The sequence below is a fragment of the Eriocheir sinensis genome, chromosome 46, assembly GCF_024679095.1.
Source record: "Eriocheir sinensis breed Jianghai 21 chromosome 46, ASM2467909v1, whole genome shotgun sequence".
Classification (NCBI taxonomy): domain Eukaryota; kingdom Metazoa; phylum Arthropoda; class Malacostraca; order Decapoda; family Varunidae; genus Eriocheir; species Eriocheir sinensis.
In genome coordinates, this window is record NC_066554.1 from 9382808 (window position 1) to 9409942 (window position 27135).

General features: G+C 43.4%; 2 protein-coding genes and 1 long non-coding RNA gene across 3 annotated transcripts; 2 read left to right on the forward strand and 1 right to left on the reverse strand.

Moving 5' to 3' along the window:
- Positions 1–250: 250 nt before the first annotated feature.
- LOC126981060 (chitin deacetylase 7-like) lies at positions 251–10837 on the forward strand. The gene is made up of 8 exons (XM_050831734.1): positions 251–404; positions 3004–3091; positions 5208–5427; positions 6455–6575; positions 6961–7128; positions 8771–8886; positions 9582–9752; positions 10070–10837. The coding sequence occupies exons 1-8, from the start codon at positions 333–335 to the stop codon at positions 10377–10379; spliced, it is 1266 nt and encodes a 421-aa protein (XP_050687691.1). The 5' UTR covers positions 251–332; the 3' UTR covers positions 10380–10837.
- Positions 10699–12666, reverse strand: LOC126981061 (uncharacterized). Its single transcript, XR_007733728.1, has 2 exons — positions 12210–12666; positions 10699–12147 (listed from the first exon to the last, which is right to left on the reverse strand). It is a non-coding gene; the product is annotated as an uncharacterized LOC126981061 (long non-coding RNA).
- A 151-nt stretch (positions 12667–12817) lies between these two features.
- On the forward strand, positions 12818–20719 carry LOC126981058 (chitin deacetylase 7-like). Its single transcript, XM_050831733.1, has 8 exons — positions 12818–12966; positions 13828–13915; positions 14558–14777; positions 15775–15895; positions 16977–17144; positions 18661–18776; positions 19472–19642; positions 19960–20719. The coding sequence occupies exons 1-8, from the start codon at positions 12892–12894 to the stop codon at positions 20267–20269; spliced, it is 1269 nt and encodes a 422-aa protein (XP_050687690.1). The 5' UTR covers positions 12818–12891; the 3' UTR covers positions 20270–20719.
- The last annotated feature ends 6416 nt before the right edge of the window (positions 20720–27135 follow it).

Consider the following 27135-nt stretch of genomic DNA (forward strand, 5'->3'; position numbering starts at 1 on the left):
AAACGTAAAGTAATGCAGAGTAGAGGTATCAGCAAAAGAGTACATTTAACAACTTGTTTTGGAAACACAACCAATGAACAATAGAAAGAGAGTGGGAGGCAGAACAGAGCCCTGCGGAACACCACTTTTTATGTTCAGGGGTGAGACAGTATCAGTCTATTACAGTGGAAATTAAGCGGCCACAGAGGGAACGAGTTGAAAGCACACACACACACACACACACACATGCTGATAAGCGGACTAGCGGCGAGGCTCAGCCTATAAGTAGGGACAAAGGACCCTGAAAGGAGGCAGTGTGTCGTCAGTGTGCAGCGTGACGCCTCGTGGGAAAGATGTTGCGCCCTCTCCTTTGCTGCCTTCTGCTGGCCCTGCTGGCGGGTGTGCTTGCTCTGGCCGCCCCTGAGGTACATGTTTAAGGATCCGCTGCTACGAGCTTCTTTATTAATCATATTATTCTCTACTTTAATGAAATATTTCCCACTAGTTTCTCTTGCGCCGTCTCCAGATCTCCAGATTTTCCCTTCCCCCCTTTTTTTTCTTTATCTTTCAGTTATAGTATGGTCAACATTCATGCATCAATATGTAATATTCTTACGTTTGTTATGGCAATAGCATGTTTTGCACCTACGACTCTTGCAACATTTCCCCCTGGCTTGCCCTCAATGCAGTTTGATACAATCCACCCCCAGCTCTTCCCGGCGATGCCACCCGCTACCGTATGAACAGTGTCAAAACAAGTCTTTCCTGTGCCCTTTTTCATAAACCTTCACACACACACACACACACACACACACACACACACACACACACTGACACACACACACACGCTCACTCACACACTCAGTTGGGAGACAGAACTTTCCGAGCTTAAGCTCAGGCCCAGTATACTACAAATAGGTAAATACATATAGTTAAATACACACACACACACACACACACACACACACACACACACACACACACACACACACACACACACACACACACTGCCCAGTCTTCAAAACAACATTATTTAAAAAGAGTGTTTTAAGTTTTGGTCCGAGATTATTTAACAGTGTAGCTTATTTAATAGTGTAGACGGTCACTGTTCTTCCGCTAAACCTATCAACAGTGGTGTTCCACAGGGCTCTGTCCTATCACCCACTCTCTTCCTGTTATTCATCAATGATCTTCTTTCCATAACAAACTGTCCTATCCACTCATACGCCGACGACTTCACTGTGCATTATTCAACTTCTTTCAATAGAAGACCCTCTCAAAAGGAATTACATGACTCCAGACTGGAGGCTGCAGGACGCTTAACCTCAGACCTTGCTATCATTTCCGATTAGGGTAAAAAGAACCTTGTGTCCTTCAATGCCTCAAAAACCCAAATTCTCCACCTATCAACTCGACACAATCTTCCAAACATCTATCCCCTATTATGTATGTATCGTTATGTATGTTATGTATCGTCTCCGCCAGTTCTTCTTCCCCGCACAGTTGCTATCCATATACAGGGGCCTTGTCCGCCCTCGTATGGAGTATGCATCTCACGTGTGGGGGGCTCCACTCACACAGCTCTTCTGGACAGAGTGGAGTCTAAGGCTCTTCGTCTCATCAGCTCTCCTCCTTTTCCTAATAGTCTTCTACCTCTTAAATTCCGCCACCATGTTGCCTCTCTTTCTATCTTCTATCGATATTTTCACGTTGACTGCTCTTCTGAACTTGCTAACTGCATGCCTCCCCCCCTCCCGCGGCCTCGCCACACACGACTTTCTATTCAAGCTCATCCCTATACTGTCCAAACCCCTTATGCAAGAGTTAACCAGCATCTGCACTCTTTCATCCCTCACGCTGGTAAACTCTGGAACAATCTTCCTTCATCTGTATTTCCTCCTGCCTACGACTTGAACTCTTTCAAGAGGAGGGTATCAGGACACCTCTCCTCCCGAAATTGACCTATCTTTCGGCCACTCCTCTGTACTCTTTTTAGGAGCAGTAAGTAGCTTTTTTTTTCATTATTGTTTTCTTTTTTATATACCCTTTAACTGTCACCTTTGCTGTAAAAAAAAAAAGTCTGCTTCATGATGAGAAAACTCTACTCACAACGACCAACATATCCAGATAAAAAAAAATATTTACTTTATCAGCAAGGTATCTGAGTTTCCGAAATAATTTGTAGTACTTCATCCATCCTGTTTAGTCTATATTACTAGTATTTTATTATTTTGATTATCTATCATTATTATTATTATTATTATTATTATTATTATTATTATTATTATTATTATTATTATTATTATTATTATTATTATTATCATTATTATTATTTTTATTATTTTTATTATCATCATCATCATCATTAATAATACTCTTATTACATTATTATTATTATCTTTATTAATATTAATATTAGTTTAATTGTTTTGATTAGCAATATTATTGTAATGATTATTTTTATTTGTAATTATTATTACAGCTATCATTGTCATTTTTGTTACTATTGTACGTGTTTTTTTTTTGTGTGTGTGTAATTATTATGCGTATCGTTTTGACTATTGTTATTCAAACTGTTGCTTGGATGTCTTCGATTTGGGTTCATGTCATAATGTAAATAGCTGTCATTAGTTATGTAGCATTGAATTCTTCTTTTATTTTTTTTTTCTCACTCCCTCAAAAATATTAATCATAACGTCCGTCATGGAGCTTTGGCTCGACGGACCGTAGCTATTGTATTTAAAGTTAAATAATTGTAAACCTTTATTCTAAATATGTTAGCAATAAACCTTTACCTACTTACACAAATGGCCCACTAGTATAAAGCCCCAGTCAGATTTCTCACCTTGATTTCTACACTACATCCATTGTTGAGATTGCCCTCCTCCAGCTCCATGGCTTCACAATGAATCCTGAACAAAAAAGCAAAGACCATTAGATTATATTTACCCTTTGCGTGACCATGCAGCGGGACGAAAATCAGCGTCACGCAGCACTACAACATCCCCCTTGGTTTACTTGCAGATCAAAGATGAAGACGTAAGGGAGGAATGTGAACAAGGACGAAACTGTTTCCAGCCTGATTGTCTGTGTCCAGCCGTACAGCCCCCAGGTGTGTGTGTGTGTGTGTGTGTGTGTGTGTGTGTGTGTGTGTGTGTGTGTGTGTGTAATAATAATAAATGGTTTATTTGTTGGTTGGCAGCCATAAGGCTGAAAATATACAAATTACAAATAACAATTATGGAATGAGTAGTGGAGCAGTGAGGAAGAGTGGATGCGGGATGCAGAGAATAGTGTATCGAGGTGATAGGCGGGCCTAAGTCCTCCAGGGTGGTGCAAGTATGGGTGGGGGGGGTCACGTGACCGTGGAGGTGTTGATCTGTTTGACCATCATGGGAACTGAACAAAGCCTATACCTGTCGGTACGTCCTTTGATGGGTGGGTCGAGTGGGAGGGGGAGGGTGGGTGGGAGCAGGTGTTCGTGGCGTGGGTTTTGGACCAGGGACTTGCCGATTTAGCTGATAACGGTCCTGAAGTGTGGGCAGATTCAGCTGGGCTAGTGAGTTCTCGTAGTTGGTGTAAGAACTGCCCAGAATATGTTTGCAAGTCAGCATCTGGACTCTCTCTAGTTGGTGCTGCTGAGTCTTGTTGATGGAGGAAGCCCAAGCAGGGGAGGCGTAAAGAAGGCTGGGGAGGATGAAGGTGGTGTAGCTACAGGTCCTTAAGCGTCCGCTGGATGGCTTCTAGTGACTTCATGCGCCTCAACATGTAGAGATTGCAAGAGGCCGCTCTGATGATGGTGGTGACGTGCTTGCCCCAGTTCAACTTGTTTTCCAAGGTGACTCCAAGTAGTTTGGTGGCTTTTACTACCTACAGTGGGTGAGGTCCAACCATCAGAGCTGGTGGTGGTGGAGGTGTGAAAATGCATCACCACCGTTGTTGGTGTTGATGGTGACGTGGTTGTTTTGTGTCCAGCTCTGCAGTCGGTCCAGAATGTCTTGTAGGGGCGTGTACTCAGGGGCTGTTTTGTTGATGGTGATGCCCACTGTAGAATCATCGACGTACTTCCAGCGATGAGGAGTGTTTGTCAATACGTCATTATTGAGGACAAGGAAACATAGAGGCCCCATGCGCGTCCCTTGTGGCATCCCAGTCGAGAGGGGTTGGAGGGTGGAGGTACAGCCCTACACTAAACATCCTCGGTCTGTCAAAATTTTAACTAGAAACTTCACATCTCTTCTCTCGCTAAATCAGCTTCCTCGAGGTTGGGCGTTTTGTATCGTCTCCGCCAGTTCTTCTCCCCCACACAGATTCTGTTCATATACTGGGGCCTTGTCCGTCCTCGTATGGAGTATGCATCTCTGTGTGGGGGGGCTCCACACACACACAGCCCTACTAGAAGTGGAGTCAAAGGCTCTTCGTCTCATCAACTCTCCCCATCTATTAGCAGTTTTCTACCTCTTCAATTCCGCCGCAGTGTTGCATCTCTTTCCATCTTCTATCGATATTTTCATGCCGACTGCTCTTCTGAACTTGCTAACTGCATGCCTTCCCCCTCCCGCAGCCCCGCTGTACTAGACTATCTACTCTAGTTCATCCGTATACTTTCCAAACCCCTTATGAATCTTCATTCTTTCATCTCCTGCACTGGTAAACTCTGGAACAGCCTTCCTTCATCTGTATTTCCTCCTGCCTGTGACATGACCTCTTTCAAGAGGAGAGTATCAAGACTCGAAATTTACCTCTTTTTTGGCCACTCTTTACTTTTCTTGTTTTGTGAGCAGCGTTTAGCCGGCTTTTTTTCTACTCTTTGTTGTTGTTGTTGTTGTTGTTGTTGCCCTGGAGCTGCTTCCTTTAAAAAAAAAATTGAGTATTTTTCTAATATTCTGCACGTAATTTTCTATCTCGACGCCATTGCTGTAAAGAGAAAACAGTGGCTGCCAACAAAATGATGAAATATGAACACTTGTAGATGTCATATAGTAGCTGCAAATTAATCCCTTGGAATCATTATTTCTGTTTAGTGTTACAATGATTTAGCGTGACTTGCAATAAAACATATCCTACATCAAATTGATGTTTTACTGTATTTTGTTTCTCCTCCAAAACTGCTCCCGCTTCATCAAGCTCTCTACTTAACTCTGTCATTCCACCCGTGAATATTAGTCAATCTGCCCTCCTTTCATCACCCTTTTTCCTGCAGTAATTCACCTTTCGCAATCTTCCAGGTGGCCTTGACCTGGCAGACGTTCCCCAGTTTGTGGTGCTCACCTTCGACGATGCTGTCACTGAACTGAACTCTGACTTCTACCTCAATTTCAAGGACCTGAAGAACCCTAACCAGTGCCGCATCACCATGACCTTCTTCCTCTCCCACCTGTACACCGACTACTCCATGGTCAACGAGCTGTACCGCCTGGGTCACGAGATTGCCCTACACTCTGTCACGTGAGCACACTGCTGAATTATGTACTCACTTCTTTCTCGTCCTGTTCTGTTGTTATTTCTTTGGCCCCTTACTTCTCCTCACTTTGCCATGTTTCTACACCGCCTTTACAACCACCTTGCTCTTCACGCCCCTGTTCCCTTATGTTTGTCCCTGATTGAGATTAGTAAAGATCCGCCCTTACTCCTTATTTCCCTTTTTACTTTAATGGCAGGGTCTTATCTCTCTCCAGCCCAATTACAGATACGGAAGTGTCTTCTCAATATCCGGTTTTTATTTTATTTCCAACAATCACTTGTGCAGTATAGGTAACTCGTTTTACGCGAATTTGATTTACGCGAATTTGGTTTAATGCGATGCTAAAGAGCCAGAATATATTCTAATTTACAAGATATCTCTAGGTTAAAGAGATTCTGATGGTGAACAAAGGGTCTAGGGACAGGGTCCAACCATTTGAAACTAAATTTCACATCCCTCATAACCTGTAAATACCTCAAACACAGGTTAACATTAACACTTTTAACTAACATGCAAAAATGAGAATAAGTAGCACTAACACACGAAGACACATAGCAAGTGTTCCCACTAACACGGGGTAACACGTAACCTGCCTACTCGGTCTTAACATCACTCATCGCCTTAAGCCCTAACAAAACTAGTGAGTGTTTGCGCTCCACCGTGGTTACCCCTGATTACCCCTGGTTACCTGTACCTTCACATTGTACAGTCAGTAGCGTATGTGTTTTCACTACCCATACCTCTTTCCTTGATTTTTTTTTTCTCTCTCTTTTGCCTCTCTTGCTTCTCCCTACAAAATGCAGTGTTGTGATTTGTGATACGTCTCCCAACTCACCAGTAAAGTGTTTTTTTATTGTCACTACCCATACCTCTTTCCTTAATTTTATTGTCTTTTGCCTCTCTTGCTTTTCCATACACAATATGGTGTTGTAATATAACACTATAACCATGTCTTAAGAACCCCCATGGCACTCACGCGCAGTACGTCCGATGCATTCCTACTACGTACAGGCACAAGAGTGATGTTCAGGAATATTGGCGGCCAGCCAATGAGAGTGTGTGGCTGCAGGAGATGCAGGACCTCAAGACTATTGTGGCGAGAAATGCCAAGGTTCCTGAAGAAGACATCAAGGTGAGAGAGAGAGAGAGAGAGAGAGAGAGAGAGAGAGAGAGAGAGAGAGAGAGAGAGAGAGAGAGAGAGAGAGAGAGAGAGAGAGAGAGAGAGAGAGAGAGAGAGCAGTGGCTGTACAACTGATAAAGCATTCCCTCATTAATTGCTATAGGTGTGAAAAAAATATCTTTATCCCTTTTTATTCATTATTTTTGCTGAGTCCTAATGTTAGTTTCCCATATATGATGTGTTGAGACAACAGAGAAGCAGAGTGAGGACATGGAAAGGTTTTTGATCTGGCAGCATCCCCTCAACTCCCACATATACCTCACCGGCAGTGGTTTACGTTCGTGTTAGCAGGTGTCTGCCTGCGTACTCCAACATATGTATATGTATGATTCTTCAGGGGTGGCGTGCGCCTTTCCTGGAGGTGGGCGGGGACGAAATGTTCAGGGCCATAGAAACTTTGGGTCTGAAGTACGACTCCTCCTGGACCACACTGAAGTACACCAACTGGTACGAGGAGACGATTCCTGCTCTCTGGCCCTACACTCTGGACTATCTCAGCCCCCAGGTGGGTGGTGGTCTGTGGCGAATTGTGATGAGTATGGTGTTATAGGTGAGGTTGTGTGAAGGTTCTGGCCACGCCAAGAATTATCTCAAGCCTTGAAATTATTATTAAATGCTACAGATCGTTACGTGTGGAATGGCAGGACAGCCACACTCGCAGACAACACAACATACACTCTACAAGGGAACTGTGGGAAAACCCAGTTCAAGGCATGGCTCTGAGGTCTGCTCTGGCAGACAGCTTCATCAACAACTAAAACAACAACTAATTTAATTCTCAACCATCTACCTGGCTATATATATTGAAGTCGATCGCCCCATGTTCACAATACCATTATGGTATGTGGGGAACTCAAATAGTTCGCAAATGACCCCCGGGTGTTCTATGCAGCAGCAGAATACATTATATTTGCCACCAATCTCCCCGCCACACCCGTGGGTTTGTTTACACCTGGGTGCGGTGGTGTGCGTTGTTGCCACACTTCCAGTTCTCAATGAAAATTATTTATCACCACACGTACTAGACGTTACATAACCCGCGTCCCTCCTGGAGCTTTTGAACTCAGCGCCTGCACGCTAACCACTCAGCCACCGCCTCCCATAGTTACCTTTTGAAATCTATCTACATTACCATTCTCGCTACTGGGGTGAGTACAGTTGGTAAAAATAAAAAAAAAAAAAAAATATATATATATATATATATATATATATATATATATATATATGTATATATATATATATATATATATGTATATCACCATTCGCACCGGGTCACCGGTTACGGATGAGCAATGAACACGTCGAGTGAGGAGAGAGGTAATATTGTACTTCTCTATAGATTTTGTATGAAGGCAACACTTAACAGTCAAATGAATCTTTTTCTTGGTGGTAAATTGATGATTATTCGAAGAATACAAATATAGTACTTTCCCCATGTATTCGAATACGAATGAGAATACATTTATTTATAATGAAAACCATTCAATTACGAATTCGAATACATCCATACCACTGATCTCAAATATATTTAGAGGTCAGTGATCCAAACACTGTATTTAAAGGTATTCAAATACCGAATACCAATATTGCATCCCTGTTCATATTAATGGAAAATTTCGTGGAGTACCTTAACGATCACTTATACCCAAAGAAAAATAAAAAGTTCCACTCCCAACTCACCAAACTGCGACCACTCACCTCTGCACTATTAATGGTCATAGAGCGGAGTTAAAATTTCATGAGCCTTAGGAAGCGATAGAGGATATTCATTAAACTTTTAAGTAAACCGATCTAATTAGATTTAGTAATATACGTATAATGTTTTTCAAATATGAAAAAAAATGCATATATTGTACTTGCTTCCCATGAGTCAGCCTGTGAATCAGTTCAGATTACCCGTGTCCACTGTTTGTGATAAAGGAACTGAACCTTCCTAGATGCACCTACAAATGATTGTCTTTACAGTGCTGAGCTTAGTGCAGTGTTTCCTGCTTGTTTTACATCCAAGTGTTGTTTATCAAAAGCAGACATCAGAGTGTTTTGAAAGTTAGGTGTTGGATTTGTTGGAGCTCTCTTTCCACGACCATTTGTAGTACTTTTTTTTTAAGTGTCAGTATTAAAGATATTGCATGTTTTCCCCCTAACAGGACTGTCCAGTGGGCACATGTCCTGTAGACTCTTACCCTGGCACCTGGGTTATGCCCATGCTGGACCTCAATGACAACACGAATCAGCCTTGTGCCATGCTTGACACCTGCCAAGGGTTAGTATTATAGGGAGGAAAGCAGTGACAGTACGAAGTAGCATAGTACAGCATAACTGGCAATTATCATTGAGCGGGAATGTCGTAGGTGAGGAATAGGAGGTTCCTTAATATATTGGGGAGCTGAGGTTGTGGCATGAAAACTACTAATAATTTGCCTCAGAAGCAATGAGGGGACGGAGGTTTTTGAGGAAGACTCAAGCTCCCCTCGGTGCTGACACCAACAATAAGTGTTGGCATTGTGCCTGTCAGCCTGTGCAGGACTGTCAGGGATTTTGTATAGCCCTTTTTTAGCGTGCTTGACACCAGATAGGAATTAGTGATGGATAAAAATTCTGTTGTAGAACATAAATTTTGACACTTGGAACCATCCTATATAATTAGTTGTTTTGTTCTTATTTGTTTAGATATCAGTTAGTCTTCTGTGATATTTAAATTAGACTTGATATGATAATATTCATGCAAAATTTCATTCTATAAACTTAAGCTACCCTATATAATTCAATAAAAATAAAAAAATAGTATGCTTGTATATATGAGCTACACAAAGATGCGAGATATAATTATCTCCCCAAAATACTCAGTAATAGTCATGCTAACCATTGTTCCCTAGAAGTGTACACCATATATATAAAAAAAAATGGTAGTCAACTGCCCCGACACGTAACACTTCCTCATGAATGTCTCTCCCTTAGGGCCGGAGATGAGCTGCTGAATGATCCTGTTGCCGTGGAGGCATTCATGAAGCGTAACTTCCTGATCAACTACTACAACAACAAGGCACCCTTTGGCCTCTATGTGCACCACTCATGGTTCTACGAGGGAACACTCAACCACACACTGGCACGCCAGCAGGGCTACACCAAGTAATGGCTTTGGTTCATACTTGTTTTGGGACTCGGTGGTATATCTGAACACTTTTGAATAAGAGATTTGAAACCATATTATATTTTACTATGTACACTCTTTACCAACAGTGGCCATCACAAACACTGTCGTGCCAGTCTTTTGCACATTGATAATTACCCTTACAGATTGGACTCCATCATCACCACAACTTGCTCTCACCACCTCACGTACCCATTTACTCATTCTTCTACTGTTCCTGTGTGTTCTCAGGATCACGTCACACCACCCACTAACACATCATTCATACTCACCCTCACCATCTTCACCTCCCCAGCTTCCTGCTCTGGCTAGGGACACTGGATGACGTGTTTGTGGTGTCCCTGGACCGTGTGATGGCCTGGATGAAGAACCCCAAGCCAATCAGTGAGATCAACGACGTCGACGAGCTCAGCTGTTCCCCCTTCGACCCTGACACCAGTTGCCGTACTGCATATAATTATCGCTTCGATACTTCAAACAACATTCCTCCAGAGCTCTTTGAGGTGTACATGAAAACGTGCACCCCACCACAGCCACCCTACTTCCCCTGGCTAAATAACCCCTTTGGAATGGAGGACATTCCCATCCCACCAGGATCCACCTAGAAGCTACTCACTTATCAACTCCACAAGAGGCGTGGAGGTTGCATGGGTGTCAGACTTAGAGCAATGCCTAGAGTCAGTTATTGTTTGTGCCCAACAACCTATACATCTCTGAACACCCTACATTAGCGATTATTTGTGTCAGAACAGTAATAAGGCCTCATCCTATGCTTCGCGTGATTGTATAATCCGCATCACCTACAATCAGCTGGTGGTGGAGGTCAGGCTGCTGAGGGAGGAACATACGTGTCAGTAAGGTCAGTCTAACTGTCATGCGTTTCTTTGTGTATCGTAATCAACCCTACATACCCTGTTCCTCTAGTGTAGTTGGCATGAACCTTGCACGCTGTTTCTACCACTCAACTTCCTTGACCTAGTTCTTCAGTACCTTGCATGCAGTTTGTTAGGGGTTGGCATGGAATTGTTGTACCCTCATTATCAATAAAATCATGCTTGCCTAACATTTTTTTGCCTCTGTGCGGGGAAGTGGGCGTACCTGATACTGTATGGAATATTGCAGGGATTTGTCACATTTGTTAGCTTATGACAGGAAGTGATTATGGTATTTATATTAACAGTTGGGACAAGGAAATGTGTGAAAAAGAAAGAAAAATTAAAGTGAGCAAAATGCGAGTTAAGATGCTGGTGAAGGAATAAGGCAAAGCATATGGAGATTAACCAAAAAGTTGTCCCGTTAGAACATATATTTGACAACCGAAACAACAGATGCCAAAATATATATTTGGCGGCTGAACGACCATGAGGGGAACGTTTGAGGCAACTAAATATCCACAAAGGAAGCCTCTTGTGCGTGTGTGTGTGTGTGTGTGTATCATTCATTGTACATGGGGGTATGTTAAACTCAGGTTATTTATCAACACAATTTAATTTAAGATTTGGGTTTAAAAAAGAGGGGTAGGAGGGGAAACACACGGGAGGTGGGGGGGGGGGGGGGAGATCAGTCAATCAATCAATCAATCAATCAGTAATAGCTCACCTGCTGTAGCGGAAGAGAAACGATGCTTGAATGTCCTGCAAGTACTTTGCTGGGGGGTGAATATTATATATACCCTTTCCCGGGAGAGGAGGGGTGACGGGGGAGGACGCCTGGAGGGGGGGGGGGGGAGAAAAGGACGAAGTCGCCCTTACCGTTAATAGGCTAGTGAACGAACGCAATCTGCATTTTTTGTCATGATTACTAACCTTGTATCATGCCACCTAATTAAGTGGCGAAAATCTAATGGGTTCCTACTAATTTATATTTTGATGACTGGAAGGCTTCTGATCGGGGTTAACTTTTGGCCGAACAGTTTTTCGTAAGACAAAAAAAAATATAGCGGGGAGGGAGGAAGAGAGGAATGACGGGTGGCGGCGAGGAAGAAAGTGGAGGCGGGAAAGTAATATTCACGGTGGGCTTTCACACTATGACAAAAGGAAAATTATCACTAATTAACCTACTCCTCCTGTTTTAACCTATGTAAAGATTCCGTAACCTTAACTAATATCACTAATTAACCTACTCCTCCTGTTTTAACCTATTGTTGTGCTGGAAGCTTCCCCCGGCGTCTATGGGCCTCTAGAAAGAAGCCTCAGGAGTTTGATGGCAAGGTCTCCTGGGAGGCTTACCGCGCTCAGTTTGAGCTGTTGGCAGCTCGGAACGGATGGGATGACCAAGAGTGCGCGGTACAGCTGGCCACTAGCCTGAAAGGGGCGGCGCTGGAAAACCTTGCTCAGCTCGACAATGTTTTAGCCTATGTAAAGATTCCGTAACCTTAACTAATATCACTAATTAATCTACTCCTCCTGTTTTAACCTAAGTAAAGATTCCGTAACCTTAACTAATATCACTAATTAATCTACTCCTCCTGTTTTAACCTAAGTAAAGATTCCGTAACCTTAACTAATATCACTAATTAATCTACTCCTCCTGTTTTAGCCTATGTAAAGATTCCGTAACCTTAACTAATATCACTAATTAATCTACTCCTCCTGTTTTAACCTAAGTAAAGATTCCGCAACCTTAACTTAACATGCTGCGTTATACTTCCCATTTGGCAATACATATGATAATCTCTCACAGCCCTGTGTTCTCACCGTTTTTCGATGGGTATGACGCGTGTCTAATCTCTTACAGCCCTGTGTTCTCACCGCTGTCCGGGAACCGATTGCTACGTGTTCCTTGATATACTGTAAAACGATATACTGAGTGTTATATATTACTCTACTAGATTCTCAACAATCTAAAGGTGTATATACTTTCCGTCTATCTGTGTGTGTGTGTGTGTGTGTGTGTGTCTGACAGGCGAGTTTTGTATGCATTGCTCAGTGATATACAACCGGCCTCTTGCAGACTCCTTATGTTCTTATGTATTTAAATTAAGCGGCCACAGAGGGAACGAGTTGAAATTTCACACACACACACACATGCTGATAAGGCGTAGCGACGAGACTCGGCCTATAAGTAAGGACGAAGGAGGCCGTGTGTTGTCAGTGTGCAGCGTGACGCCTTGTGGGGATGATGCCGCGCCCTCTCCTCTGCTGCCTTCTGCTGGCCCTGCTGGCGGGTGTGCCTGCTCTGGCCGCCCCTCAGGTACATGTTAAAGGATCCGCTGCCTCTAGCTATTTCATTGATCATATTATTCTCTACTTCACTAAAATGTTTCCCACTTCACTAAAATGTTTCCCACAAGTTTCTCGTGCACCTTCTTCCAGCTGCAGATTTCCCCTTCTTATATTGTTATCTTTCCATTATATCCACCGTTGCCAGATTGTCGTACTCCGAGCATTGTATTTACCGGTTTCTGACGCCCAACTATTGCCAAGAAACATCAGGAATTAACTATTTTAACGATAATTATAAGTGAATCTCCTTATTGGGGTCCACGAGACAGTTTTGGGGTCGGAAGTCGGTAAATATAAGAGGCTGAGTAAGACAATCTGGCAACGTTGACTTATATCGTGTTCAGCCTTCCTGCATCAGTATGTACCTATTATTCTCACGCTTGTTGTTGCTTTACACCAAGGACTCTTGCAAGATTTCCTGACCTGCTCCCAATGCAGTTTGATACAATCCATCACCAACTCTTCCCGGCGATGCCACGCCGCGCCACGTCATGAACGGTGGCGAAACACTCCTTTTCATGGTCCTCTTACATAAGCTTTGACTCTCTCTCTCTCTCTCTCTCTCTCTCTCTCTCTCTCTCTCACACACACACACACACACACACACAAAGGCCCCACTAGTATACAGCCCCAGTCAGATTTCTCACCTTGATTTCTACACTACATCCATTGTTGAGATTGCCCTCCTCCAGCTCCATAGCTTCACAATGAATCCTGAACAAAAAAGCAAAGACCATTAGATTATACTTACCCTTTTTAGCGTGACCATGCAGCGGGACGAAAATCAGCGTCACGCCACGCTACAACATTCCCCTTGGTTTACTTGCAGGTCAAAGATAAAGACGTAAGGGAGGAATGTGAACAAGACCGAAACTGTTTCCAGCCTGATTGTCTGTGTCCAGCCGTACTGCCCCCAGGTGTGTGTGTGTGTGTGTGTGTGCTGCTATGCTTTTCCAGCTTTTCAGGATTCCCCTACAACTTTTCTCTCCTCGTAACAGTAGGCTACTCCTTGTCACAAGCAATGATCATGAATCCTTCCACACTCTCCCCCTTCCCTCTCCTCCCTTCTCCACTCCTCCAGGTGACCTATGCCCAATGTGCTTCAGTTCATACATTAGTAGAATATCAACTTGATATAATCAACTTGGGGTTACCATTCTAAAATGAGACCCGAAACATGGGCCATGTTATCACTTTTTTAGTATTTTTCTAACATTCTGCACGTAATTTTCTATCTCGACGCCATTGCTGTAAAGAGAAAACAGTGGCTGCCAACAAAATGATGAAATATGAACACTTGTAGATGTCATATAGTAGCTGCAAATCAATCCCTTGGAATCATTATTTCGGTTTAGTTTTAGAATGATTTAGCGTGACTTGCAATAAAACATATCCTACATCAAATTGATGTTTTACTGTATTTTGTTTCTCCTCCAAAACTGCTCCCGCTTCATCAAGCTCTCTACTTAACTCTGTCATTCCACCCGTGAATATTAGTCAATCTGCCCTCCTTTCATCACCCTTTTTCCTGCAGTAATTCACCTTTCGCAATCTTCCAGGTGGCCTTGACCTGGCAGACGTTCCCCAGTTTGTGGTGCTCACCTTCGACGATGCTGTCACTGAACTGAACTCTGACTTCTACCTCAATTTCAAGGACCTGAAGAACCCTAACCAGTGCCGCATCACCATGACCTTCTTCCTCTCCCACCTGTACACCGACTACTCCATGGTCAACGAGCTGTACCGCCTGGGTCACGAGATTGCCCTACACTCTGTCACGTGAGCACACTGCTGAATTATGTACTCACTTCTTTCTCGTCCTGTTCTGTTGTTATTTCTTTGGCCCCATACTTCTCCTCACTTTGCCATGTTTCTACACTGCCTTTACAACCACCTTGCTCTTCACGCCCCTGTTCCCTTATGTTTGTCCCTGATTGAGATTAATAAAGATCCGCCCTTACTCCTTATTTCCCTTTTTACTTTAATGGCAGGGTCTTATCTCTCTCCAACCAATTACAGATACGAAAGTGTCTCCTCAGTATCCGGTTTTTATTTGCTTGCCAACAATTACTTGTGTAGTAGATGGTTTATGGCTCCCTATTGACCCACCCATTTACGGCTCCCTATTGATCGACCCATTAAAGGCTCCCTATTGATCCACCCATTTAAGGCTCCCTAGTAATCTACCCATTTAAGGTTCCCTATTGATCCACCTCTTTAAGGCTCCCTATTGATCGACCCATTAAAGGTTCCCTATTGATCCACCCATTTAAGGCTCCCTATTAATCTACCCATTTAAGGTTCCCTATTGATCCACCTCTTTAAGGCTCCCTATTGATCCACCCACTTAAGGCTCCTTATTGATCCACCCATTTAAGGCTCCCTATTCATCCACTCATTTATGGCTCCCTATTGATCCACCCATTTATGTTGAAACTTAACACTGTATAATCAGTAATGTGTTGTCACTAGTTATGGCTCTTTCCTTAATTTTCTTTCTCTTGTCTCTATTGCTTTTCCACACAAAATGGAGTGTTATGATTTGTGATACTTCTCCCAAGTGATCCACCTATTTATGTAGAGCATTTACAGTGTACACTCAGTAAAATATGTTTTCACTACACCTCTTTCCCTATTTTTTTTTGTTGTTGTTGTTTTTTGCCTCTCTTCTCCATACAAAATATTGTGTTATGATGTAACACTGTAAACATGTCTTAAGAACCCCCATGCAGCCCTACCCTCTGTAACGTCGATGCACTGTTCCTCCCTACCACAGGCACAAGAGTGATATTCAGGGCTATTGGCGGCCAGCCAATGAAACTGTGTGGCAGCAGGAGATGGAGGACCTCAGGACGATTGTAGTGAGAAATGCGAAGATCCCTGAAGAAGATATCAAGGTGAGAGAGAGAGAGAGAGAGAGAGAGAGAGAGAGAGAGAGAGAGAGAGAGAGAGAGAGAGAGAGTGAGAGTGAGAGAGACATATTTAGATACAGATTTGGTATCAAAAGAAAGCAAATTAAATGTATTATTCATAAATGGGAAGAAATAGGGTTGAATACTAAATAAAATAAGAAATAACATGTATAATAAGGCGCTTAATATAGGTTGATTTATATAGTGAAATGATTATATAAAAATAGTAACTTTTTATATAGATATCTTAAAATGCTTTTAATACAGGATAGTCAGCATATTGAAGAGTTCATGTATGAGTTTTTATGCAGATATATTAATTTTTGTGGCGTCAGGAAGGTTTTTCGTCGCGGCGCGTGAAATGAGTCAGATTCGGCGAATTTTCGTCGCGATTTCTGGTCAAGCTCGAGCAAAAACTACTGAAGCTAGGAAGACGTGCTTGGTGGTAAATGAAAGCTCTATTAACACAGATTAATAATAATAAAAAAATGGAAAGCACTAAATCAATAAAAAACGGTATAAGCAAAAAACTAGGACGTGTCCAAATCGCGGCAAAAGGGCCGAAAAACAGGCTATTTTGTGACAGCTCGACGACAAACTTGGAATCGAGCTATCAAAAAATCCTTCGAGCTGGTCAAATTACATTGCCAAGAGGAGCTACATGCCAGATTACAGGCTTCTAGAGATAATAGCAATGCCACACTAGACAAAGACGGCAAAGTGTCTGGAGTTCGTCAAAATTGCTCTCAAAAGGGTTTACGTTTCGAGCTCTAGCGACGAAACTACTGGGAGTAGGGAAATGTTATGCATCATATTGGAAAGCATATTGGTAGGGCTAAAGTATTTGTAAAATAAGTTTTTTGAAATTCTAAAACAATGAGTGGGTTTCAAGGTTGGGAACTCAAAAAAAAAAAAATCAGTCGTTTTTTGCGAATTTATTCGATTTTGTACCCTTTCGAGTCCCACATATACCTCACCGGCAGTGGTTTACAGTCGTTTTGGCAGGTGTCTGCCTGCGTACTCCTACATATATATAATAATAACAATGTTGTTTGTGTTTCTTCAGGGATGGCGTGCGCCTTTCCTGGAGGTGGGCGGGGACGAAATGTTCAGGGCCATAGAAACTCTGGGTCTGAAGTACGACTCCTCCTGGACCACACTGAGGTACACCAACTGGTACGAGGAGACGATTCCTGCTCTCTGGCCCTACACTCTGGACTATCTCAGCCCCCAGGTGGGTGGTGGTCTGTGGCGAATTGTGATGAGTATGGTGTTATAGGTGAGGTTGTGTGAATCTTGTATTGCAAGTGGTGGCAGTGAAGGGCGTAATTTGTAATGCAATATTTGTGTGTGGTGTGTCATGTTATGCGTGAGGTTGTGTGCCTTTGCGCTGCGTAAGTGAGGGGATGATCCTATATTAAAGCACGGTGCATGGCGCTTGACGGACCATACCTCTCCAAGCCAATTCGTACATTCCATCTTCAGGGTAATCTCCTTTCCTTTCTTTTTAAGGTAAGATATGATGACAGTGTAGCAGCAGCAGCAAAAGAAGTAGTAGTAGTAATAGTAGTAGTGTAAATATCTAAATATGGAGTATGCATCTCACGTGTGTGTGTGCGGGGGGGGGGGGGCACTCACACAGCTCTCCTGGACAGAGTGGAGTCTAAGGGCCGCTTTCACAGTCGTCTGGTACGCACCCTAACCAAAGCCCCTACCAACCAGGGAGCAGCCGTTACCATCGCCTCGATCCGCTTTCACAGTCGCTGTTTTCGTGGTATCGGCGACTACCAGCGTGGTGACCAAAGAGACTATAGTCTCCTTGGTGGTGACGATCATGACAAGACGAAGGCGCGTGGCTCGGCAGTGTTGGTATGCCGGAGCGGCGGGAAATGTCAACATTACATCAGCTGAGCGGAGGATTATGAAGGATAAATGTGAAAAATAGACGTACAAAGAGTAAACGTGAAGAATAAATATAAAGAATAACTGAGAAGAATAGATATGATGAAAAAATGTGGAGTGTCTCGCTGGAATACACCGCTCAAATCTGCTGATAGCCTAATATTTCCTAGGGATAATAGGTGAAAATTTATTTAATAATGGTGACAAGTAATAAAGTTCTATTATTTAGCAGATGTCAGCAAGAGAGTCTCTTCACCTGTATATATTCATTACATTTGTTCATTATTCACACTTATTTAGCAGGCTTCACATTTATTCATTACGTAACATGGCTGATTTCGTTACATGTATGCCCTATTCATATATCATACATACATATATGAGGCTATCTAGAATAATACGAGGGTTTGACCAAGAAGGCATAACAAGTGAATAATGGTGACGTGTATTAAAGTCCTCCCTTCTCCTTTATTGTGCATTTTGCAACAATAAACATTCGGTCAATCAAACTGAAATTCTCAGCAGGACGTTTACTGTCAGCAGGTGAAGTGAGTTCATGTCATTCAAAGTCTTCTAATTTTTTTCTCATATTACCATTGAAGCCGTGCAATGCATTACTGCATATTGTAATATTGTCTTTATAGTGCTGATCTTAGCGCAGTGTTTCCTGCTTGTTTTACATCCAAGTGTTGTTTCTCAAAAGTAGACATCAGAGTGTTTTGAAAATTAGGTGTTGGATCTGTTTTAGCTCTCTTTCCACGACCATTTGTACTGGTTTTTTTTTTTTTTTTTTTTTTTTTTTTTTTAGGTGTCAGTATTAAAGATATTGCATGTTTCCCCCCTGACAGGACTGTCTAGTGGGCACATGTCCTGTAGACTCTTACCCTGGCACTTGGGTTATGCCCATGCTGGACCTCAACGACAACCTGAATCAGCCTTGTGCCATGCTTGACACCTGCCAAGGGTTAGTATTATAGGGAGGAAAGCATTGACAGTACGAAGTAGCATAGTACAGCATAACTGGCCATTATCAGTGAGCAGGAATGTCCTTAGGTGAGGAATAGGAGGTTCCTTGATATATAGGGGAGCTGAGGTTGTGGCATGAAAGCTACTATAATGATTTGCCTCAGAAGCAATGAGGGGACGGAGGTTTTTGAGGAAGACTCAAGCTCCCCTCGGTGCTGACACCAACAATAAGTGTTGGCATTGTGCCTGTCAGCCTGTGCAGGACTGTCAGGGATTTTGTATAGCCCTTTTTTAGCGTGCTTGACACCAGATAGGAATTAGTGATGGATAAAAATTCTGTTGTAGAACATAAATTTTGACACTTGGAACCATCCTATATAATTAGTTGTTTTGTTTTCTTTTTGTTTATAGATATCAGTTCTTCTGTTTAAATTAAATTACTTATGATATGATAATATTCATGCAAAATTTTATTCTATAAACTTAAGCTACCCTATATAATTCAATAAAAAAAAAATAGTATGCTTGTATATATGAGCTACACAAAGATGCGAGATATAATTATCTCCCCAAAATACTCAGTAATAGTCATGCTAACCATTGTCTCCTAGAAGTGTACACCATATATATAAAAAAAAATAGTAGTTAAATGTCCCTACACGTAACACTTCCTCATGAATGTCTCTCCCTTAGGACCGGAGATGAGCTGCTGAGTGATCCTGATGCCGTGGAGGTATTCCTGAAGCGTAACTTCCTGATCAACTACTACAACAACAAGGCACCCTTTGGCCTCTATGTGCACCACTCGTGGTTCTACGAGGGAACACTCAACAACACAGAGGCACGCCAGGAGGGCTACGCCAAGTAATGGCTTTGGTTCATACTTGTTTTGGGACTCGGTGGTATATCTGAACACTTTTGAATAAGAGATTTGAAACCATATTATATTTTACTATGTACACTCTTTACCAACAGTGGCCATCACAAACACTGTCGTGCCAGTCTTTTGCACATTGATAATTACCCTTACAGATTGGACTCCATTATCACCACAACTTGCTCTCACCACCTCATGTACACATTTACTCATTCTTCTACTGTTCCTGTGTGTTCTCAGGATCACGTCACACCACCCACTACCACATCATTCATACTCACCCTCACCATCTTCACCTCCCCAGCTTCCTGCTCTGGCTAGGGACACTGGATGACGTGTTTGTGGTGTCCCTGGACCGTGTGATGGCCTGGATGAAGAACCCCAAGCCAGTCAGTGAGATCAACGACGTCGATGAGCTCAGCTGTTCCCCCTTCGACCCTGACACCAATTGCCGTACTGCATATAATTATCGCTTCAATTCTTCAAGCAACATTCCTCCAGAGCTCTTTGAGGTGTACATGAAAACATGCACCCAACCACAGCCACCCTACTTTCCCTGGCTAAATAACCCCTATGGAATAGAAAACATTCCCATCCCACCAGGATCCACCTAGAACTTATCAACTCCACGAGAGGCATGGAGGCTGCATGGGTGTCAGACTTAGAGCAATGCCTAGAGTCAGTTATTGTTTGTGCCCAACAACCTATACATCTCTGAACACCCTACATTAGCAATTATTTGTGTCAGAACAGTAATAAGGCCTCATCCTATGCTTCGCGTGATTGTATAATCCGCATCACCTACAATCAGCTGGTGGTGGAGGTCAGGCTGCTGAGGGAGGAACATACGTGTCAGTAAGGTCAGTCTAACTGTCATGCGTTTCTTTGTGTATCGTAATCAACCCTACATACCCTGTTTCTCTAGTGTAGTTGGCATGAACCTTGCACGCTGTTTCTACCACTCAACTTCCTTGACCTAGTTCTTCAGTACCTTGCATGCAGTTTGTTAGGGGTTGGCATGGAATTGTTGTACCCTCATTATCAATAAAATCATGCATGCCTAACATTTTTTTGCCTCTGTGCTGGGAAGTGGGCGTACCTGATACTGTATAGAATATTGCAGGGATATGTCACATTTGTTAGCTTATGACAGGAAGTGATTATGGTATTTATATTAACAGTTGGGACAAGGAAATGTGTGAAAAAGAAAGAAAAATTAAAGTGAGCAAAATGCGAGTTAAGATGCTGGTGAAGGAATAAGGCAAAGCATATGGAGATTAACCAAAAAGTTGTCCCATTAGAACATATATTTGACAACCGAAACAACAGATGCCAAAATATATATTTGACGGCTGAACGACCATGAGGGGAACGTTTGAGGCAACCAAATATCCACAAAGGAAGCCTCTTGAGCAACTCCTTAATGAAGGAAACAAAGTGAAGGTAATAGAGCAATGCATGAATGTTGATATGCTCATAAGCATTATTACAGCATATTGGAGTAGGAATGGAACTCATTGCAAAAACAATAAAGCAAAACACAATGCAAAACTAAAATGATCTTTATAAATGTTGCATAAAATGATCAATGATGCTTGGAGGGAATGCGGAGAAGGAGGAGGGAGGAGGAAGAGGAAGAGGCCAGTGTGGGCGGAGAATGTTAGAGGACAATGAGTGGTCAGGCCAATCGGAGAACACTTCAGGTCGAGAGGCACTCTGTGGCTAATGAGTGAAATTGTTGATTCGTGAGTAAGAGGCACAAATATGGGTTTAGGGCGTACCAGCCCCTTGTGGTGCACGTCATCGGTCACTCACCACGCTGGTTACTAAAAATGTTTAAAAGAAAAAGCACAAAGGTTACGTCCCCGAACAGCTGATGGCTGCCTCGTGTCGGACATGGATGAGCAGAGGGCTCGTTGGGCTGAGTATTTTGAGCAGTTGTACACGGCGGACCCTCCACGTGGGTACGTTCCAGTTGCTGGGTTGCAGGTGGCAGATGCTGATCCACCTATCGACGAAAGCCCATCCTCTCTTGTCGAGGTCAGAGAGCCTGTGGCAAGTTTGAATGGTGGAAAGGCACTTGATATCTGTAACATCTGAGCGGAGCTGCTCAAAGGTGGAGGGGAGGCCATGATCCACGTGTTGCAGGCGGTCATGACTGCCTTATGGCAATCTGATACAATTCCTCGTGACTAAAATAAGATGCATGCTGGTCGTCCGTCCCTATCTGCTGGTTTGGGGGAGTTTGTTGGGCAGGGGGGGGGGGGGGGGTTGATATATTGAAATCAAATAGGAGGATAACTCTTAGGTGACACCACTGTTCATTTCGCTTAATGTGGTCTGACCATTAGACAAACAAACTGAAACACACACACACACACACACACACACACACACACACACACACACACACACACACACACACACACACACACATTAAAAACATAAAATTCTTCATCGTCATTCATTTCCCCCACCACCACCCCCATAAAACACACTACAGTCTACATACCACACATCATCATTGCATCAACATCAGGATAGTCACCCCGCGGCCTCTTTATGCAAGTGGTAGGCTAGTGCTGCCAGATGTATACAGAGCCTAATAGTAACGCTAAGGTGGAGTATATCACGGGAGGGGGTGAGGGGAGTGTCGGCTCAATGTGTCTCCTAGCAACGCTCACCACCTAGCCGTCAACACCAGCCGCTCTCATGGTGTGTGCGTGTGTGTGTGTGTGTAGGGGGGATGGAGGGTGAGGTTGGGGGGAGAGCGGGGTGGGTGATGACAAAGGTAAAGAGGGAGGGAGGTGTGTTGTGATGTAAGTGAGAGGGGTGGATAGTGGGATTAGTGGAGAGGGACTTGGGAGGGTGGAAGAGGGGAAGGAGGCGGCGGAGGAGGTAACGAGGAGTGGGGTAAAGGGGGCGGGACTGTATATACGAAAGGGGTGGGAGAGGCTTTGATCTGTGGCGTGGCGTGGGAGGAGGTGGAAGAAGGTGGTGGAGTTGAGTGGAGTGACTGAATGAGGCGAGTATAGTAGAGTGAGCAACAGAGGTGGCAGGTGTTAGATAGTGAAGAGGTGGGATGGGGTGAGGAAGTGGAAAGGTGGCGTGGAGAGGGAAGAAAGGAGAAGGTGGTGGATGACAAAAGGATGAAGTAATTGAAGGGGAATGGTTGAGAGGGAGGTGTTGTGGAAGGGCTTAGATAGTGAAGAGGTGGGATGGGGTGACGAGGTGGATAGAGGGTGTGGAAAAGGGAGGGAAGGAAAAGGTGGTGGATGACAAGAGGGTGAAGTAGTTGAAGGGGAGTGGTAGAGAACGGGTGTTGTGGTGTAGGGATATAATGAGGGGCATAAATTGTGGGAGGGGTAAAGAGATCGTGGAGGAGGGTTGACTGGCTGACGGGGCAGGGTGAGGGGGTGACTGTGGAGTGGGAGGGAGGGGCTAGATAATGGAGGGGTATGGGTAGGGGTGAGGAGGGAAAGAAGGAGGGGAGGAAAGGTGAGGTGAGGGAAATTTTAGCATGTTCTTTTAATTCTTTTTAACATCCTTCCCCTCATTATACTCGTGTGTGTGTGAGTGTGTGTGTGTGTGTGTGTGTGTGTGTGTGTGTGTCCAAACTATTCCAGGTATCTTAGATTCGTGCCGTGTCATTCACTCCCGTTCGGATCATATGCTCAACTCGTGATCGCCAGCCAACAGTCTCCTGAGAGCTCTCTACTGAGTTCCAAGGACCAACCCATGAGTACTTCTGGAACCTCACGCCCCACAACCCACGTCCTTCTTGCCTAAGGGGGAACAGTAACCGCTGGTGTAAGCAAAAAACTTTGAGTGCCCTGAGCGCTTTGCCGGGTGACAGGCAGGGGTGTGTGTGTGTGTGTGTGTGTTGCATAATTTTACTTCTAGTATTTATGTGTACTTTATCTCTCCTTTGTACAGCAATAACGTGCTTTGCTCGTTTTGTATTCCTTTCATTTCCTCCCCTGACAACTCCGTAATTGGGACGCCAGCATGAATAAAACAAAAAACACCCATGTAAGACACGCACCGGCCATGTCATGTTCACGGGTACACCGTATTCCTGGACGCAAGTATATAAAAAAAGGAGACACCTTATTCCAAAGAATGCGTACCCTTGTTGCCCAGATTTTATCGTTTTTCTTCGGAGAGGAATCGGACCACCCATGTGAGAAATAAAAATTGTAAAAACGTATGGTCTTGGCTGGACCATGTCTATTCTTAGACTGTGGGTGGGTTTACCTGCCAAGACCTTTCCGATTACCCAATCAAAACGTTCGTGGTCCAGGCCGGGCCACACGTCGGAGTCATACTGGAAGCACTCATGGTATTCTTTGAAAGTTCAAGTGAATTTTTCCTTATGATCGCACATCATTCATTTTTCATATTTAGTCGCCATTTATCTTACCAAAAGTTAATCAGTTTGAGATATCACCTAAGGATGAGTATTTGATTACAGTTTACTACAGTTTACTGATATTTTGGTAAAGGACAGACAAACAGAGGGACGACAAAAAAAAAAGGTATGGCCCTCCTCGCTACGAGGAGGCGAATGATGATAATGCTTATCGTGATAATGTGGGATACTTTTTTTGTGTGTGTGTGTATATGTGTGATTCACTACGGACTGATCACTAGTAATTTACCACCACGACCTGATTACGAACTGGACTTGTCATCGCCAGCAAGTACCACTGAGCTATCGGAGCAGTGTGCGCACCAGTGTGTGTGTGTGTGTGTGTGTGAGAGAGAGAGAGAGAGAGAGTGTGTCTCACACTTGTATTTGCGTGTGTTAAGCATATTCCCATCGATAGTGAAATATTTATTAAAGGAGCACGCATTCCTAAGCCTCAATAGTGCGCACCACCATACCATTTTAACCACTATAAACACTATTTTCCCCGAATCCTGTGTATGTCTTGCGGGCGTGGACTTGACCGTCGTCCTGCCATCTGGAAACCTGTCCCTTGCGTCACCCTCTCGCGTCCTCGTGTACCCATTTTTTTTACAACAGGAAAAGCAGGTCAAGGGGAAAACAACAACTATAGTCGCTATTCCTGTAACGAAAAAAGAAAAAAAGTGGCCAAAAGGAGAGGCCATTTTCGGATGGAGAGAGGGCAGTTACACAACATGCAGTTCTTGGCGCCCTGGCTCGTGCCCCCACACAGGATCGTCGACCGTAAGCATGGTTATGATACTTGGCTCATCGTCGTCAGAGAACACAGGAGCACAGTAAGTGGCTTCCAGGTTTGCCATCGAAACAAAACAAAAAAAGTGGTCTTGACTCTTTCATTGTTTCACTGTAAATCATGAACAAGTTATTTTTTCCTTAATTTGTATATGCACGATGGCCATATCCGTAAGTCCCTGATAATACAGGGATTACGTAAATTCACATCGCTTAAAATCTGTTTTTCGTGTTACCATTAGTGTTGCTCCACGGGTGTTGTCTCCTAATTGTGAAGTAGGCGTGAGACAACCGAAGAGTTTATGATTGCCAGGCCGAGAGGGACGAGTTACTACCACCAGCCCTCGCCTGGCCGTGTGTTGCACCGTAATGATTGTGTGTGTGTGGGGGGGGGCTGCAATATTTTTTTTTTTTTTTTACAGCAAAGGAGACAGTTCAAGGGCACACAAAAAGTAAACATTAATAAAAAAAAAGCCCGCTACTCAATATATTTAGGATTCGTGTCCTGCACGCGCGCGCACGTGTGTGTGTGTGTGTGTGTGTGTGTGTTTACTTTGTATACATGTAAGTATGGCTGTATTCTCAAGGTGGTATGCCAGGGGATCGTGTTCTCCTTCACCAGCTGTCAGCTTGCCGCCCCGGATATATATGCCTTGAACTGTCTCCTCTGTAAAAAAAAAAAAAAAAAAAAAAAAAAAAAAGTGCAATGCAGCATTTATTTCCGAGAATGTGTGTGTTGGGAGGAATGAGAGAGAGAGAGATTCTCTCATGACGTATATATATCCAAAGAAACAAGCCTGTGTGTGTGTGTGTGTGTGTGTGTGTGTGTCACACACACATGTATGTGTGTTTGTGTGTATGGTGTGTGTGTGTGTGTGTGTGTGTGTGTGTGTGTCACACACACATGTATGTGTGTTTGTGTGTGTGTGTGTATGTGTGTGTGTGTGTGTGTGTGTGTGTGTGTGTGCGCGAGTGCGTGGGTATGTTGGTGTTGAGGCATAATTCAACTAAGTTATCGACCTTCTTTACGCAATCTTACACACTCACACACACACACACACACACACACACACAGAGAGAGAGAGAGAGAGAGAGAGAGAGAGAGAGAGAGAGAGAGAGAGAGAGAGAGAGAGAGAGAGAGAGAGAGAGAGAGAGAGAGAGAGAGAGAGAGAGAGAGAGAGAGAGAGAGAGAGAGAGAGAGAGAGAGAGAGAGTTATTTTTATTTCTGTTGTGCGGAAAAATAAAGGCGAGGATGGCTGAGAAAATACTAAATTTTAGTTTGAAATGTGGAAAGAAAGATGTCAAAGGTAAAGTAAACCGGTAAGGAATTTACATTAAAATTATAGTAGATGAAGGAAAAGGAAAAGGAGAAGGAGAAGGGGGAGGAGAGGAGGAGGAGGAGGAGGAGGAGGAGTAGGAGGAGGAAGAGGAAGAGGAGGAGGAGGAGGAGGAGGGTTAGGTAACATGGAAGCATGATCATCAGCTAACATAATCTGCTCCATGACGAGGCTGTCCGCTTTAGTGATTTAATCAATTCGCCAGACAACTCAGTGACTTGCCGAGCAGATTGAAGCATCTGCTGTACGTAGCTACGAAAACATTCGATTCATTCCTACGCAATAAATTAATGATCAATCCAATTTTGAAGGATCTTATCGTTTTAGCCCGAAGTACTTTATTTTTACGAAAATCTAGTTCCACAGGCGGATGCCGATGTCTATTTCATCGCCTCGCTTGAATCGATAAACCATTAATTTTAGATATCGGGTTATTTTGGAAATCAAAAAAATTTAAGTGATTGACGTTACTAAACTCATCAGACACTTGAAGACTTGTATCATATTCCTTCGTTTTCGTCGCTTTTTTGTTTACATAAATAGGCTACTGTAAATGCGGCTGGGCCCTCAAGGGTGAAAGGTCCATAGTGCGTCGTTGTATTCTATCCAGTATATCAGTATCCTTCTTGTTATTAGGGAACCAGAACTGCACTGCTTACTCTAGGCGAGGTATGTCCATCGAGTTATACAAAGATAACATTATTTCCGGCATCTTACTTTCCTTCTTAAGAATCCGAGCACAGTATTAGCTTTCTTACAGACTTGCAGTGCTTTGTGTGTTACAGGTCACTTCTGATAGTGACCCCAAGATCTGATTCCTTCCGTACAACCCGCAGACTCCTCCCCTGGCATGTTATGTTTTGGCTAGTATTTACGGAGGGGGAGGAGGAGGCGTAAGGTGAAGAAAATGAAATTAAAAAGATGCTGATGAGAAGTGAAA

Bases quoted from the DNA above. Each gene is read 5' to 3' on its own strand.
- LOC126981058 (XM_050831733.1), top strand. From the start codon at position 12,892: ATGATGCCGCGCCCTCTCCTCTGCTGCCTTCTGCTGGCCCTGCTGGCG. The intron at 14,778-15,774 runs GTGAGCACACTG...TCCCTACCACAG, and splicing joins ATTGCCCTACACTCTGTCAC to GCACAAGAGTGATATTCAGG. The intron at 15,896-16,976 runs GTGAGAGAGAGA...GTGTTTCTTCAG, and splicing joins TCCCTGAAGAAGATATCAAG to GGATGGCGTGCGCCTTTCCT.
- LOC126981060 (XM_050831734.1), top strand. From the start codon at position 333: ATGTTGCGCCCTCTCCTTTGCTGCCTTCTGCTGGCCCTGCTGGCGGGT. The intron at 3,092-5,207 runs GTGTGTGTGTGT...GCAATCTTCCAG, and splicing joins TCCAGCCGTACAGCCCCCAG to GTGGCCTTGACCTGGCAGAC. The intron at 8,887-9,581 runs GTTAGTATTATA...TCTCTCCCTTAG, and splicing joins ATGCTTGACACCTGCCAAGG to GGCCGGAGATGAGCTGCTGA.